Here is a 15,382-nt window from a genome sequence, read left to right as displayed (position 1 = left end):
GTTTTCAAGAGAGTCATGATGAGCAGTGTGCCTAATTTGAAAGTTTTAATTGTAATACACATGTGTTTGTTTAGCATTTGTGGAATCCAACATCTGGAACGAATAGGAAAGAAGCTGAATCTCTTTGACTCCCTTTATTTCTGCATTGTGACGTTTTCTACTGTGGGCTTTGGGGATGTCACTCCAGAAACATGGTCGTCCAAGCTTTTCGTTGTTGCCATGATCTGTGTTGCTCTCGTGGTTCTCCCCATACAGGTAAACACAACCATGTTAAATTTTATAGGAACCTGCAAAGTCTTATGAAATCAAATCTTCCACATTTAATAAAAATTGCAGGGTGGCTTGTTAATCTAACAATAATATATTAATACCTGCTATTATTCCATCCAGTCAATTAATTACAATCGTATCAGAAATGCCTTTTTGCATTGTATTAGAAACATTGAGGTTCTTTTCCCTCCAGTCACAATTGATAGCTCACATTTCATTTCAATTCTTCACGGTGCTTTCTTTCAAATGTAGAGTATTTATGTTAATTATAGGATTGTAGGCTAGTATATTTTAAAATTATAGAATGATAGCTCAAGGAAATATACTTGTGAAGGGTTGATTTCTCTTGAGTCTTGAAAATACATCTAAAAGCCATATGTTGTAATGAATAAAAATTGTTTCCATATGATGGTCAACTAAAACAAAATCTGAAGATGATACATAGCTATCATGCAGCATTTTGGAGAGTGGATAAGGAGATAGCAAAGGGACAGAGATATAAAATGAGACTAAAGATACATAGAGGCAATCTTCAACTTTTTCCTGCAGTGAACTCTGGGTGTCCATGGATGGGCAGGTCAGAAATAGGATGTGGCCAATACAAATCAATCTTGCATGTTCCATTACAGAACCATTGGCCACAGTGTATCGAAATATACTTTACATAGGTATAAAAATGATCTTCGGGCTTCCGTGGTGGCGCAGTGGTTGAGAGTCCGCCTGCCGATGCAGGGGACACGGGTTCGTGCCCTGGTCCGGGAAGATCCCACATGCCGCGGAGTGGCTGGGCCCGTGAGCCTGTGCGTCCGGAGCCTGTGCTCCGCAACAGGAGAGGCCACAACAGTGAGAGGCCTGCGTACCGCCAAAAAAAAAAAAAAAAAAAAAAAAAAAAAAAAAAAAATGATTTTCCCATTCCTATCCAATCATACATGTCATCCTTAATGACACCCCTCCCCTATACACTCCACAACCCTTAGATACCAGCTACTAAATAACTAGAATGTGGCCTTTCGTTGGTAAGGGTACCTCCCCTTGCAGGAGATGTGGGCTGAAGTTGATACAAGAATGTGGGAGAAAAAAGTGAGGCTTTTCTCTTTGACTCAGTGCATGACATATATAGCTGCATACCCTACTGGACAGAGCAGAGGCATGGACCTCTTAGTGCCCTGCTATGATACAATAGGAAAATCATATTACTGTGTTTCCTGAAGACCTGAAGGCCCTGGGAGGCGTTAGCAAGCTCTGCAGCCATCCTGTGAAGAGCCTCTTATTGAAGGGAACACTGGTCATTTGAATCTCAAAGACTTTCATCTAAGAAATTGAGTATGCTTAGTAAACAACAGATGTATTGCATTTATTTTTATCTTTATTTTTATTTTTATGTCCCGTGTCTTCCATTCACATGTGGAAAATGCATTACAGTTTGAACAGCTGGCCTATTTGTGGATGGAGAGACAAAAGTCAGGTGGAAACTATAGTCGACACAGAGCTCAAACTGAAAAGCACGTTGTTCTGTGTGTCAGCTCACTGAAGATTGACTTACTCATGGACTTTTTGAATGAATTCTATGCTCATCCAAGACTCCAGGTACCTTTAAACAGATCATACCTACTAACATTGTCAAAGTCAGTTAATCATGGTACAGCCTGTGTCCTGGAGGATTTTTATTTATACACTCAAATTTAGAAAGAGAAAATGAAGAACTACAAATATAACCAGGAACATAGAAAAAAATGCTGGAGGAATACACAGTATGTTAAGTTTCCTTCTGTATCTATACTGAAAGACAGATGGAATTATGTTACTGCTACAAAGAAAGGTTTCCTTTGATTAAAATGATTGCTTTTTTTCTCCCTTGGGTAATGCATAAATGATATTTTTATGAAACAGTGAAATTTAACATAAAATATAGTAAAACAATGAAAGAATCCTTTCAATATCATCTGCTCACTTGAATATTTCAGAATTTTATCAAGTGTTGCTGATAGAAATGTGGAAGTCTGGAAGTTCCATTTTTCCTTTTGTTTCCTGGAGTGAAACTAGGTCTTATTTATAGTAACAATAAATGACCAAAATTTGGGGAATAACTTGCTGATTGAGATCATAAATTCAGAAAAATCTCTTCTGTCTATGCAGACGAACTCCTCAGATACTTCTTCCACTTGCCATGGTTCTGGGTCATTGTAGACTTAGGTCATCTCCTTTGCTGCTCAAGGCACTTAATCTAGTCCAGACAGCAAAGAGCTACTTGAATTTCTTGTGTTTCCCCAATAAATTTGTGGCAAGAGTTTGGATAATCCTGAGGTCAAGGCAGTGCTGAGTACATCAATTATCTCTCCCTTAAATAAAGAGCTTTTTTTCTTGAATATTTTAGAGAACTTTTAAAATACTATTTTTTGGATTAAAAAAAATCTAATTTAGAAGTGATACTTATATAATATATTTTTCTGTTTTTGCATAAATTATTTTTCCTTTTTTGCAGGAATTCCAAATTTAATGGTTAGGTTTTTTATTATTCATATTAAATAATTTCAGATGCTTATTATAACCCACAAAGAGAATCTATTTGGGGGAAAATTAGATCCTTCCAAATTTTGATCCCTAGTGATTTATTTTGTCTAATATCAATATGGAGAATTCTTAGAACTCCAAAACTTCCTACTAGATATATTATAAAGTGATAAAATGGTGAGTGTTTACCAGAGAATTTGAATTCTTATAGATAAATTATTTTAAATTCTTATAGATTTTAAATTCTTACAGATTGTTTTTTATTTTCTCCAAAAGGCCATTATTTTGAAATATTTTGATCTCAAACTTTTAAATGTAAGTTACTTTGTCAGTATTATCAATATTTTTGTGAATCTTTTTCCATTCAGATATTCATCAGAATATTTTCAATATTATCAGTTCATAATAATATTACCAAATGATACAAATCACCATCACAGTTTTTATTCTAAAAGTAACAATTCGAAGTATGAATTGATCCTTAGGACTTCTGGCTGGTATGCAGTTTATCTTTTAGAATCAGCCTGAAGTCGTAACTGAAAACTTCATAGACTGGAAATGTGTGCTGAGTATAAGCACTGATTCCCTTCCCTTCCTGGTACTAATAAAATTGAAAAAGATCAGGATGAATATATTGATTTACGAGATTTTTATATGTCTGTTATGTTTATTACTGAAACATTTTATTTGACACTAGGTTTTAAATGCAAACTTTTATTTGTTAGTAAGAGTTAATTTCTACTTTATCATATTTCGAAATGTTCTTAGATATTCTATTTACCTACGTAGTATAAAACAAAGCATTATTGTCTCTAACCCATGGCCCCCTTTGTTTTGAGTAGGATTATTATGTGGTGATTTTGTGTCCTACTGAAATGGATGTGCAGGTCCGAAGGGTCCTACAGATTCCGATGTGGTCACAAAGAGTCATCTACCTTCAAGGTTCAGCCCTTAAAGATCAGGATCTGTTGCGAGCAAAGTGAGTATATCTCTTCAATATTTTCCATCTTGTAGTGTTTTAATATCTTTTCTCTCCTCCAAATTTTAGCAGTTTTCAGTGTTGCAAGATGTGTTTTTGAATACAGGCTTTTGCTTTCGTCCCACTGCTGGTCAAATCGGAAGGTTTAAAATATAAAATCCGCGTATTTGCTCCTCTTTCTCGGGGCAGGGATGTTTAGCAGACTGCGTCCACACAACACGGTGAGAAGTGTGGTGTCGTGTAATTATCTCAGGCTGCTGGGAGGTGAGCTGAGTTATCCAGACTCAAGGAGAGTCATCTCCAAGTCCCTGGATACTGTTTTTATTCCACAGATAAAAATCTTGGGCTAAACATTGTGTGAGATGCCAAAGCAGTTCGCGTCAGGGTTTAAATTTAAGGAGCTTGTATCATATACTGGGCAGGTAACACTTGTGTTGCCCAGTGTCTGAGATGAAAGAGTCCTTGGGGACTGGAAGAATCAGAAAGGTGACAGGGGTCTTAGTTTCTCTCTTCTTGTTGTGTAGATGCCAGGCCACCCAGCTTAAAGGTGACGTAGTCTTACACATTTGTCACAGGTCATGAGGGTCATTTCATGGGGGCAGAGTGAGAGGATGGTTGGTTAGACTGTAGACACTGGGGAATCCGGGCATCTGCAAAACAGCATCCTTAGTTTCAGAAGCCAGAAGAGATCCTTAGTGCAGGTAGCTTTGCTCAATGTTTTCTCTTGTTTTACAAGTTTTAAACATATCTTCATGTTTATCCTTGAGTTGTCCTACAAACTCTTTTAGGTTTGAAAGTATCTTCCCTCAATTTCATAACATAAGTGTTTTTTCCTTTGTTGCTGTTTTGGTCTTTTTCCAGATCGCTTGAGTATGTGTGTTAGTGTGTGTGTTGGGGCATGTTCTCCATGTGTTTGTGTATGTTCTGTGTTTCTTTATGCATGTTCTCTGTGTGTTTGTGTTTGTGTGTGTATGGGGGAGGGGGTGTGTGGGTGATGGAAAAGAACAGAAGAAAATTTCCAAACTCCTTTTTGCTGCTTACTCCTGCAAAAGATGACTAGATAGCTCATAACAGGAACTCTGACATTAGTTTTGATTTATATATAATAGGTCAGTTTAACTGAGATTTTTCCAAAGATCTAATAACTTCTGAAACAAAAAAGTCAGTAGAAACTGTCAGGATATAATGAATGGTACGTAATTGGAAAACTAAGCTTCTTTGAGAATATATTGGATGGGCCAAAAAGTGCCTTCAGTTTTTTAAGTAAAAATAAAAGACACATTTTTCATTTTCACCAAGAACTTTATTGAACAACGTATTCACCTTTTTGTTCCACTACCTTCTGCCATTTTTCAGGCAACTTCATAATTCCATCTTCCCAAAACTTTTTATCTTTTTGAGCAAAGGACTGTTCCAGGTGCCTTTTACAGTCTCCCAGAAAATTGAAATTTTTTCCATTAAGACAATTTTTAAAGACTGAAATAAATGGAAATCCGAGGGGGCAATGTCTGGAATACGGCAGATGAATCATAACTTCCCAACCAACCTGTAACAGTTTTTGCCTGGTCATCAAAGAAACATGAGGTCTTGCGTTATCCTGATGGAAGATTATGCATTTTATATTAACTAATTCTGGACGCTTTTCATCAAGTGCTGCTTTCAGTTGGTCTAATTGGGAGCAGTACTTGTTGGAATTAATTGTTTCGTTTTCTGGAAGGAGCTCATAATAGAAGATTCCCTTCCAATCACACCATATACACAGCATCACCTTCTTTGGATGAAGACTGGCCTTTGGTATGGTTGGTGGTGCTTCATTTCACTTACCCCATGATCTCTTCCATTCCACATTGTTGTACAGTATCCACTTTTCTTTGCCCATCACAATTTGTTTTAAAAATGGAACATTTTCATTATGTTTCAGTAGAGAATCGCATGTGGAAACATGGTCAAGAAGGTTTTTTTCGCTTAACTTATGTGGAACCCAAACATCAAAGCGATTCGCATAACTAAGCTGGTGCAGATGATTTTCAACACTTGATTTGGTTATGTCGGCTATCTCCCGCGTGGTATAATGTTGATTGTTCTCAGTTATTGTTTCAATTTGATCCTTATCAACTTCAACTGGTCTACCCGACTGTGGAGCATCGTCCAGCAAGAAATCTCCAGCACGAAACTTCGCAAACCACTTTGGACACGTTCAATCAGTCGCAGTACCTTCTCCATACTAGAGCCATCTTACCTAAAAGACCGAACGATCCTTTTGGCCCACCCAATATTAGTATTTGTTGTGGATTACATTCTTTATATATGTTGTCACTATACATGACAGTTCTAGAATAAGTCAGGTTCTCCCAGTACCTCAAGTAAAACACAGGTGTTTGCTATTTGCTATCTATACTCATTATTTGGGAACCGTAAAGAAATAGTTGCTTAGACAGTAATATAACTTGGATATAGGTAATCAATAGGTAATCAATATGCTTAATTTATTATAATGAGTTAAGTTCTTCATATGATAAGAATGAGTCATGCCCATATTATGGTCAGTATGAATTTTTGTGATAAATGAAGCCTTTTGACTACCTAATAAATTAATCTAAGCCATTAGGATTGGCTCTTAGTATCTTAGCTCGATACTACCTAGGATTAACACACTCATTTAGTATTAATAGTGTTAATAATGGTTTCTTAGCAGAATCAGTCACATTTGCAAGGAGCATTCCTCCATAAGAATAAAAAAGAAAAGTGTGGATGAGTGAGAGGTAGCAGGGTGGTAATTCTCAAAAAGCTGAATTAAGAAAGGAGGCACCATTTCTATGTTCATTTCTTATCCTATGTCACATGAAGATTTGGGATTTAATGTTAACTAATACATTCTTCAATACAATCCCCCACGCAAGAAACAAGGAGTAGGATTCTCCAAACCAGTTCCAAAGGTCAGTTGTATGAGTTTTGAATTGCTCTGTTGAAGATGATATTTCGAAAATGTTATACAATATGCTCATAGTGTCTTAATAACCATGGCTACTTCTCATTTTTCCAGAACTGTTTGGTTTGGTCTAATTCCATGGATGTTTCATAGAAAATATTTTGGGGAAAAATTCTTTTATCATAATGAACCAGAAAGAGAAATAATTCCTTATTTTGAAAATACACAGTTTTATGTTTTTAGAACATTACTTATCAAGCACTGAAGCGTAATTACTGTTTATCACTACATTTAAGAAATATAGAACTTTAGCATGAAAGGAAACGGTTTGGAACAGTTGATGATTCATCTCCAGGAACTATAAACGTACAGTAGAGTTTGGCTGACAAATACTAAGCAGCTTTGTTTCCTCTCTCTTGGTTTTGTTGACATACTGAAGCCAAAATGTAATCCATCTAAACTAAAGGCTAATACAACTCCCTCAATTTACACAAAGTATATATATGAAAAAAATATATAATGATAAAAGAGAAAATAAAATTTGACTTTTTTTAACTTCTTTCATTATAAGCTGTTGAGTTATATAGCCAATCTACAACAATTATTTTGTTTACAGTCAAATATAGTCACGATCCTAGGAATCCTACTTTCATTTAAACCTAAGGATGTCCGTAGTTTACACATACTTTATATGCACTGGAATTCTATTTTGCAGATAATGCATAGATATACACAGATATGTCGGTGTGTGATTATTTTATTTTTCCATCTGCATTTAGGATGGATGATGCTGAGGCCTGTTTTATTCTGAGCAGCCGTTGTGAAGTAGATAGGACATCCTCTGTAAGTTTCTAAAATCTCTTTTTGTAAACTGTTCTTTTTTCCTTAGAAGATTTTTAATTTATTCATTTTTTAATCTGCCAACATCAAATATTGATGACCTTAAAATTTTACTAAATGGAAGTAAATATCTCTAAACTATCTTGCCAAAATATAAGAATAGTTGCATCATTGACCGTATCAACGAAAGTATTCTTCAAGTAGTTATCACTAATCCCTGGGTTTTCAGTTGATCAAAATGAAATGAATCATATATAAACAGAACTGGATCATTTTTAATTAAATATATCCTATGCTATGTGATTTTGTTCAAATGATCTCAATTTCCTCAACTTAAAAACAAGGCAGATGGATCAGGCAGTCTGCATAAAATCAGTTGGAGAGTTTCTAAAAAAATATGCATTTGTGAAAGTTCTATTCAGGATATGCAGGGTGGGGATTGGGAAGCTGTGCATTTTTAAAAGATCTCCAGGTGATTTTGAAGCACCTCCCAATTTGGAAATCTCTGGCTTATATGATCTCCATGATACATTTTTTAGGTCTAAAGTTCTATAAACTCATAGTTAAATTAAATCTTATAATTTACCAAATTATAACTTCTATTTTTAAAATGCATTTTAATTTTATTTCTTTTAAAAAGTGCTTTATTATTCTATGTTGAGGATGTACTGTTAACTCCTGTGTTTCTAAGCCAGTAAGTTCATTGGTAGTCATACCTGTGGTACACAGACAGATGAGAACCTTGGTGGCTTCTGTAGTGATTGGGGAAAAGGCAAAATATGTCTGGGTCATTTAGGGACATGATTTGCACTTTTCTGGAGCATCAAATAGGTGTGCTCTGGTACATTACTTTAGAATTGCAAGTCCTGAATGTGACAGGCTTTGTGTTGTTCTCACTCTAATTTAACTAAAATTTTTACTGATTTTTAAACCAACTTACTCATCCTTCATTTGAAGAGGACTATTATGTGTTGAATTGTGTCCCTCAAAAACTCGTGTGTTGAAGTCCAAACCTCCAGTACCTCCTAATGTGAACTTACTTGGCGATAAGGTCTTAATAGAGATAATCAACTTATTATGAGTTTATTAGAGTGGGCCTTAGTCCCATATGAGTTGTGTCCTTGTAAAAAAGGGAAATGTGGTGACAGACAGATAACAGGGAGAACGCCACATGCACATTAAGACAGTCTTCTCTAAGCCAGGAGAGAGGCCTGGGACACACACCCCCCTCACAGCCCTCAGCAGGAGGACACACACCCCGCTCACAGCCCTCCGCAGGAACCAACCTTACCAACACCTTGATTTTGGACTCTGGCCTCCAGGACGATGAGACAATAAACTTTCGTTAAGCCACCCAGTTTGTGGTACTTTGTTATTGCAGCCCTAGCAAACTAATGCAAGGCCATAGACCAAACAAATGATTGCAAAGTTTGTAAAATATTTCTTTTTAAAAAATATATATTTTAAAGTTTACTTGCTCCCCTCCTTCTCCACAGTTACTGTCTTAATTCAGACCAGATTCTCCTTGGTCCACTTACGCATTATTGCAATGGTTTCTTAATTGTTTCCACACATTAGATGCTCCAAACATATTTATTGAATAAGTGAACTGGAATTGAACATCCTTTACCTTATGTTCTATAATTATTTAACTTATGTAATTGTGAATCTTGGGCCTCTCCAGTGGCAGCTTAGTTTCAAAATACTTCCAGTCTTCCAGTATCTATGTAACAAGGGGAGTAAACATTAGGAAATAATTACCTAATGTCTTTTAGAGTACCCTTTACAAGGTGAATTCGGAAGCTTTCCATTAAACAAATGCATTCCATTTCCTCCTGACACTCTAGGAAATTTATAAGAAATGCATAAAAAGACTTCACTCATCAAGACAAAGGAGATGGTAGCTGAGGAGACGTTAATACAAGTTTGGAAGCTAGAAAGCAGATGGCTGGGTGGTAACTGACTTAACAGACAGAAGGAAGGTAACATTTAAGTTGAGAGAGGGAACAAATCAGAAGCAGGCTCTTTTCTGCAATGGAGCCTCAAAAGTTGCAGGAAATAGAGGCACCAGATGCCTCTGCAAGTAGGGTTTTACGTGGTACTAAATATACGAACAGTGATTAAAAGTCTGGAGGAGAAGCAGTTAGGTTCCCTCAACCCCTCCACGCATCCATGGCTGGTCCCTCTCCCCATCTTGGGAAAAAAGATTTACTGTTTGGCGAGTTTGGCCAAAATAAACACTTTCTGGCTGCCCAGGAAGAAAGAGTGGGAAATTAGCCTGTGGCAGAGACTCCTGACCCACTGATGCCCCCTGGGAATGAAGCATTGGAAGCGAAATCCTCTGATTCTGTGCAGTTTCAGAGAAGGTCAGTGTGAGTTACTGAAGCAGTTGGGGGACAGGAAACGCAGGAGACTGTTTCCTCTGCCTACTTATGGTGGAGACAGCTCAGGCTACTGCATGATCCAGATGGTGGGGTGGGGACCCTCCAGGAACACCCAGCAGGGCTCCCTTGGTATTGGGCTGGTTGGTGCAGCAAGACTGGTTGGTAGACACACATTAGGACTGGAAGCATTCTTGGCCAAGCGTGTGTGTATGTGTGTGTGTGTGTGTACATAGGATGTGAAAATAAGCTTCCTACATTCACTCAGGTCCCAAACAGCCTTTGAGTACTTCACTCCTACATATGTTCAAACGACAGTGATCACTAGACATTTAAGGAATTTCCTAACAAGAAAAAGAAGGAACCAAGTAACGGACATACAAAAAGCATATAGAAAAGAGGAATTAAGGGAAAACACAAATACTGCCATAGAATTCTGGGAGAATAAATAAATTTCAAAATATGTAATAAATATCCTATTTTTAGTAATTTAGTAATTGAGAAGATGAGAAGAGTATACATATATAAAACAAGAATAGTAGGCTATAGAACAAGACAAATCAAAACAAAACAAGAACATTCAGTGAACCAAAAAGAGCTTCTGGAAATTAAATATAGGTAACAAATGAAAAATTAAATAAAATATTTAGAAGATAAATCTAAGGACATTGAAAGAATGGAGAGTAATAAAATGAACAATAAAACCAAATAATGGAAAAAGGGAGTCAAAACAAGAGAAAATTAAAGGAGTAGTCAGGAAGAAACAATATCCATATAGTAAGAATTTAAGGAACAAGGTCTAGAAAATGGGGAAAATTATTAGCAAAAATATAAAACAAAATTAAAAATTTTTAAAACTCCAGAAATTAAAACAAATTTCTCAGACTGAAGTTGTCAAATTGAGAGGGGCCACTTATTAGAGATTAATGACTAAAAAAGTTATGCTTGCCAGAGAAATTGAGATACGAGAAGGACCAAGAGGAAGAAAAGAATGAAAATGAAGAGAAGGTAAAGTAGAAGAAAATACTCAAAACCAAGGATGGAGAATTAGAATGTTTTCAGACTTAGCAGTAATACCAGAAGCCAGAAGACAGTGGGTCAAGGCTTTCAAAATTCTGAGGGAAAGTACTTTTCCACTTGGAATTCTGTATCCTGGCAAAACTTCAGTAATGTCGTGGTCCGAGTGTGGGTTGGAAGAAGAATTTCCAGACTGGAAGTATTTTAGAAAAGAGAGTTTATTGAGAAGAAAGAGCAGAGTTAGTGAGGGGTGCTGCAAATACAGCGGGCCAACTTCCTGATAGACCAGGGAGAGCCGACCTCCTTTGTGGGCTAGGGCCAACTTTTATAGCCTCAAGATAAAGAAAATTCCTGCTGAGCTGACCCCCTTTGCAGGCTAGTAGCCAACTTTGATAGCCTCAAGACAAAGAAAATTCCTGCTGGCAGGATGGCATTAGGTGATTGGTCAGGATGCTACAAGGTTACTACATGGTGATTATTTTACCTAATATGGAGTTGGGGGGCTGTCCAGTTTAGACTAGGAGAGCGCATGGCAACAGTTGCTATGGGGGCTTGGTTAATTCCAGAATTTTTGTCCTGTGTCCTTGATGTAGGGCTCCACAAGTAAGAAGATAGAAAGATATTTACAGATATTAAAACGTTTCAAAAATGCACAGTTCTCAGGAGGCTGCTGGGAGATGTGTTTTACCAAAACTAGGGAGTGAGTGAAGACAGAATACAACTCAGGGGAGGGAATGGGAATTCCCAAGGTTATGGTCAAAGCAGATTCTGGGACAAAAGCAAGAAGGGAGTGCAAGAAGGGAGGTCTGCCTCTGGAAAAAGATGAAATCAATGTTCCCTGATGTGGTTGAATATATGGAGAGGAAGTTTCCACTTCTGGGCAGAAAACAAATGAAGAAATAATGGCTGAAATTATTGCAACTATGACAAAAATTATAAAACCACAGATTCATAAAACAAATCCAAAGTATGATTACTTAAAAGACTGCACTGGAACTTGTAATAATCAAATTTCTGAAAATCAATAAGATAAACTTAGTAGCTATAAGATGCATTACATACAGAGGAATAAAAAATTTTAATCAGAAGACAATGGGACAACTGTTTTAGAGTGCTTTGAAAAATTGTCAATATACTATTTCATTTCTTGTAAAAATATCTCACAAAAAGGAAGCCATGATAAAAACATTTTTATACAAACAAAACCTATGAGCATTTATTGCAAATGGGCTACATTTTTTAAAAAGTTAAAGTTCTTCAACGAAAAGAAATGATGTCTTCTGAGAAGTTAGATTTATACGAAGAAATAAAGAGAGCAAAAATGGTAAATAGGTAGGTAAATATAAATGACTTTAATTTTTTAAATATAATTTATTGTTTAAGGCAAAAAAAGTAATAGTCGTGGAATTTGTAAGAAATGTAGAAATGAAATTAATGGCAATAATATGACAAAGATTGGAAAGGGATGGTGGAAATAAACTGTAATAAGGTTCTTGCGCTTTACATATTATTTGAATGAAGAGTTTGATAGAGATTTATGTTATAAAACAGAATGACCATGATATCTAAGATAAAACAGAAGACAAAATGGTATACTAAAAATATTTACTTAATCTGAAAAAAGGCAGGAAAAGAACAAAAAACAAATGGGACAAGTAGAAAACAACAAGATAGTAAACTTAAACCCAACCATATCAATAACTCTGTGAATTATATGAATGGACTAAATTCAGTATTGAATGGTAGGGATCTTCATACTGGATAAGTAAAAGAAAGACCAAATGAAGTACACTATCCACAGAAATTTCACTCAAAAGGAAAACGTACGGGCTTCCCTGGTGGCGCAGTGCTTGAGAGTCCGCCTGCCGATGCAGGAGACGCGGGTTCGTGCCCCGTTTCGGGAAGATCCCACATGCCGCGGAGCGGCTGGGCCCGTGAGCCATGGCCGCTGAGCCTGCGCGTCCGGAGCCTGTGCTCCGCAAATGGGAGAGGCCACAACAGTGAGAGGCCCGCATAACGCCAGGAAAAAAAAAAAAAAAAAAAAAAAAAAAAAAAAAAAAAAAGGAAAACGTACAATTAGGTTAAAAGTAAGAGGATGGAAAAAGATATACTGTGTGCACACTAGTCATGCAAAAGCTGGAATGGCCATATACAATAAATAAAGAAGACCTCAAAGGCAGGAACTTTGAACAGAGATAAAGAGAAATATTTTATATTTATTAAAGGATTAATTCATGAAGAAGACATAACTCTCCTAAGTGTGTATGCACCTTATAATAAAATCTCAAAATTTATGAAGTATGAAACAACAGAACAGAAAGGAAACATAAAAAGGTACAATTATTGTTAGAAATTTCAGTATTTCTCAGTAATTAATAGAACAAATAGAAAGAAAGTCATTCAGGTTATTAAAAACTTGAACTCATTTTCATCAATTAGATCAATTGACATATGGAACATTACACTCAACTGCAGAATACACGTTCTTTTCTAGTGCATATGGAATATTCACAAAGATGGACCATAAAAGAAATGACAGAAAAGAAAAAGAATTAAAAAACATGCAGAGTATGTTCTCTGATCATATTAGAATTTAATAAGCAACCAATACTAAAACTATAGCAGGAAAATACCCACATATTTAAAAAATAGATTATACATTTTTAACCCATGGATAAAATATGAAATAACAAGGAGAATTAGAAATATTTTAATTGAATTGTGATGAAAAATGCAACATTTCAAAATTTGTAGGATGCAGCTCAAGTAGTGCCTAAAGAGGGATTCATAGTTTTAAATTCTTGTATTAGAAAAGAAGTTTAAAAATTGAATAGCAAAGAGGAAGTGGAGACAACAATTACAGTCTTTAGAAGTGCTTTCTGTAAGTGGGAGCAGAGAAATGAGGCAGCAACTGATGGGTAATATTTGCCCATTTGTTTAAGTGGGAAAATTTTTTTCCATTTCTTTTTTTTTTTAATTTATTTTTTATCGGCGTACAGCTGAATTACAATGTTGTTTTCATTACTGCTGTACAGCAAAGTGATTCAGTTATACATATATATAGATTCTTTTTCATATTCTTTTCCATTATGGTTTATCACAGGATATTGAATATAGTTCCCTGTGCTCTACAGTAGGACCTTGTGGTTTATCCATCCTATACATAATAGTTTGCATCTGCTAATCCCAAACTCCCAATCCTTCCCTCTCCCACTCCCTCCCCCTTGGCAACCACCAATCTATTCTCTACGTCCCTGATTCTGTTTCTGTTTCACAGACAGATTCATTTGTGTCATATTTTTTATTCCTAAGTGGGAAAATTTTTAGCAAGTCTTATATGCTAAAGGAAGTGATCTACCAGAGAGAGTAAAATGAATGATGCAGGAAAAGGAAAATTGGAAGATTTTCCTTTGATAAATAAATGAGTAAAATGCTCATGTATTTTAAAAACAGGGAAGACAAGCTATATAGATCCAGAGACAAGTATATAGTCAAATGTGATAGAGCTATGGAAGTCCTTCTCTTACCGTTTCTATGTTGTTTTTTATTATTATTATTTATAGCAGTTGAAATCATCAGATGGTAGAGGTTTGAGGTGAGAGAAGAAGATATGAAATAGTTCTCTAAAATAGTGGGAGAGGGGATGGACTGGACAGATGTGGAATTCCTGGACAATACTCACCTCCTGGATGATATTATGGACTATGAATTTAAAGAAGGACCTATTTATCATCTATTTGTGTTTACGCCCAGCCAACCGTTCTTTGTTCTTTGCAGTAGATGGATCGTTGGATTCAGCAAGGTTGTAATTTTGCCTATAGAGTAGGCCTGGGTGAGGGAGGCAAGCAAATGGACTGTTTATAAAAGGGTTTGGTTATTTTGTTGAAACGTTTGATGTAAGCTGTTAAGAAGCAAAACGAAGATGAGGGTATAGAGGTAACAGGGAATGAAAATTGGTAGTGTCAATAGATTGAATTTGCTTATGATGTCAGACACTCATTGGAATCACCGTCCTAGACAGTGAGCTGGGAAGTAAGGGGCAGTGAAAGGACGGAAGGAGGGTGTCTTATATTGTGATATAGGTTCCAAGGTTCAGACACTTTACTTTTGAACATCTTGTTCACTCAATCTATCAGTAGATGTGCTCAATTTAAAGATTTGTTCAAAGCTAAGTCTCTTCTCTGAGTCATTATAATGCAGGAAGCATAATTGGTTTACCTTCTGAATAGCCTTTCTTTGCAGTGGTGAAAGAATTTGATTTTCTTAGCTGAACTAGGCATATGAATTTTTACTTAAAGTGATCTGGTTCTGAGAAAACCAATAGCGTCTGCTTTTCTCTTTTAGCTTTTTTGGCACTACTGATTTTTAGACTTCTTGCTTCTTGGGAATAAAAAGAGACAAGAGGGCTTCCCTGGTGGTGCAGTGGTTGAGAGTCCGCCTGCCGATGCAGGGGAC

At 36.2% G+C, this 15,382-nt stretch overlaps 1 protein-coding gene across 2 annotated transcripts in view; it reads left to right on the top strand.

The window, feature by feature from the left end:
- Window positions 1-15,382, top strand: part of LOC103075343 (potassium channel subfamily T member 2) — a 265,002-nt gene that overhangs the window by 82,113 nt on the left and 167,507 nt on the right. For both annotated transcript variants that reach the window (XM_007471495.1, XM_007471494.1), the window contains exons 8-11: window positions 75-255; window positions 1,693-1,857; window positions 3,624-3,760; window positions 7,469-7,532. In XM_007471495.1, the coding sequence (XP_007471557.1) occupies window positions 75-255; window positions 1,693-1,857; window positions 3,624-3,760; window positions 7,469-7,532 (547 nt within the window). The remainder of the gene's footprint in view (window positions 1-74; window positions 256-1,692; window positions 1,858-3,623; window positions 3,761-7,468; window positions 7,533-15,382) is intronic.

The sequence above is a fragment of the Lipotes vexillifer genome, unplaced genomic scaffold, assembly GCF_000442215.2.
Source record: "Lipotes vexillifer unplaced genomic scaffold, Lipotes_vexillifer_v1.1 scaffold764, whole genome shotgun sequence".
NCBI lineage: Eukaryota > Metazoa > Chordata > Mammalia > Artiodactyla > Lipotidae > Lipotes > Lipotes vexillifer.
This window is presented reverse-complemented; position numbering and strand designations above follow the sequence as displayed.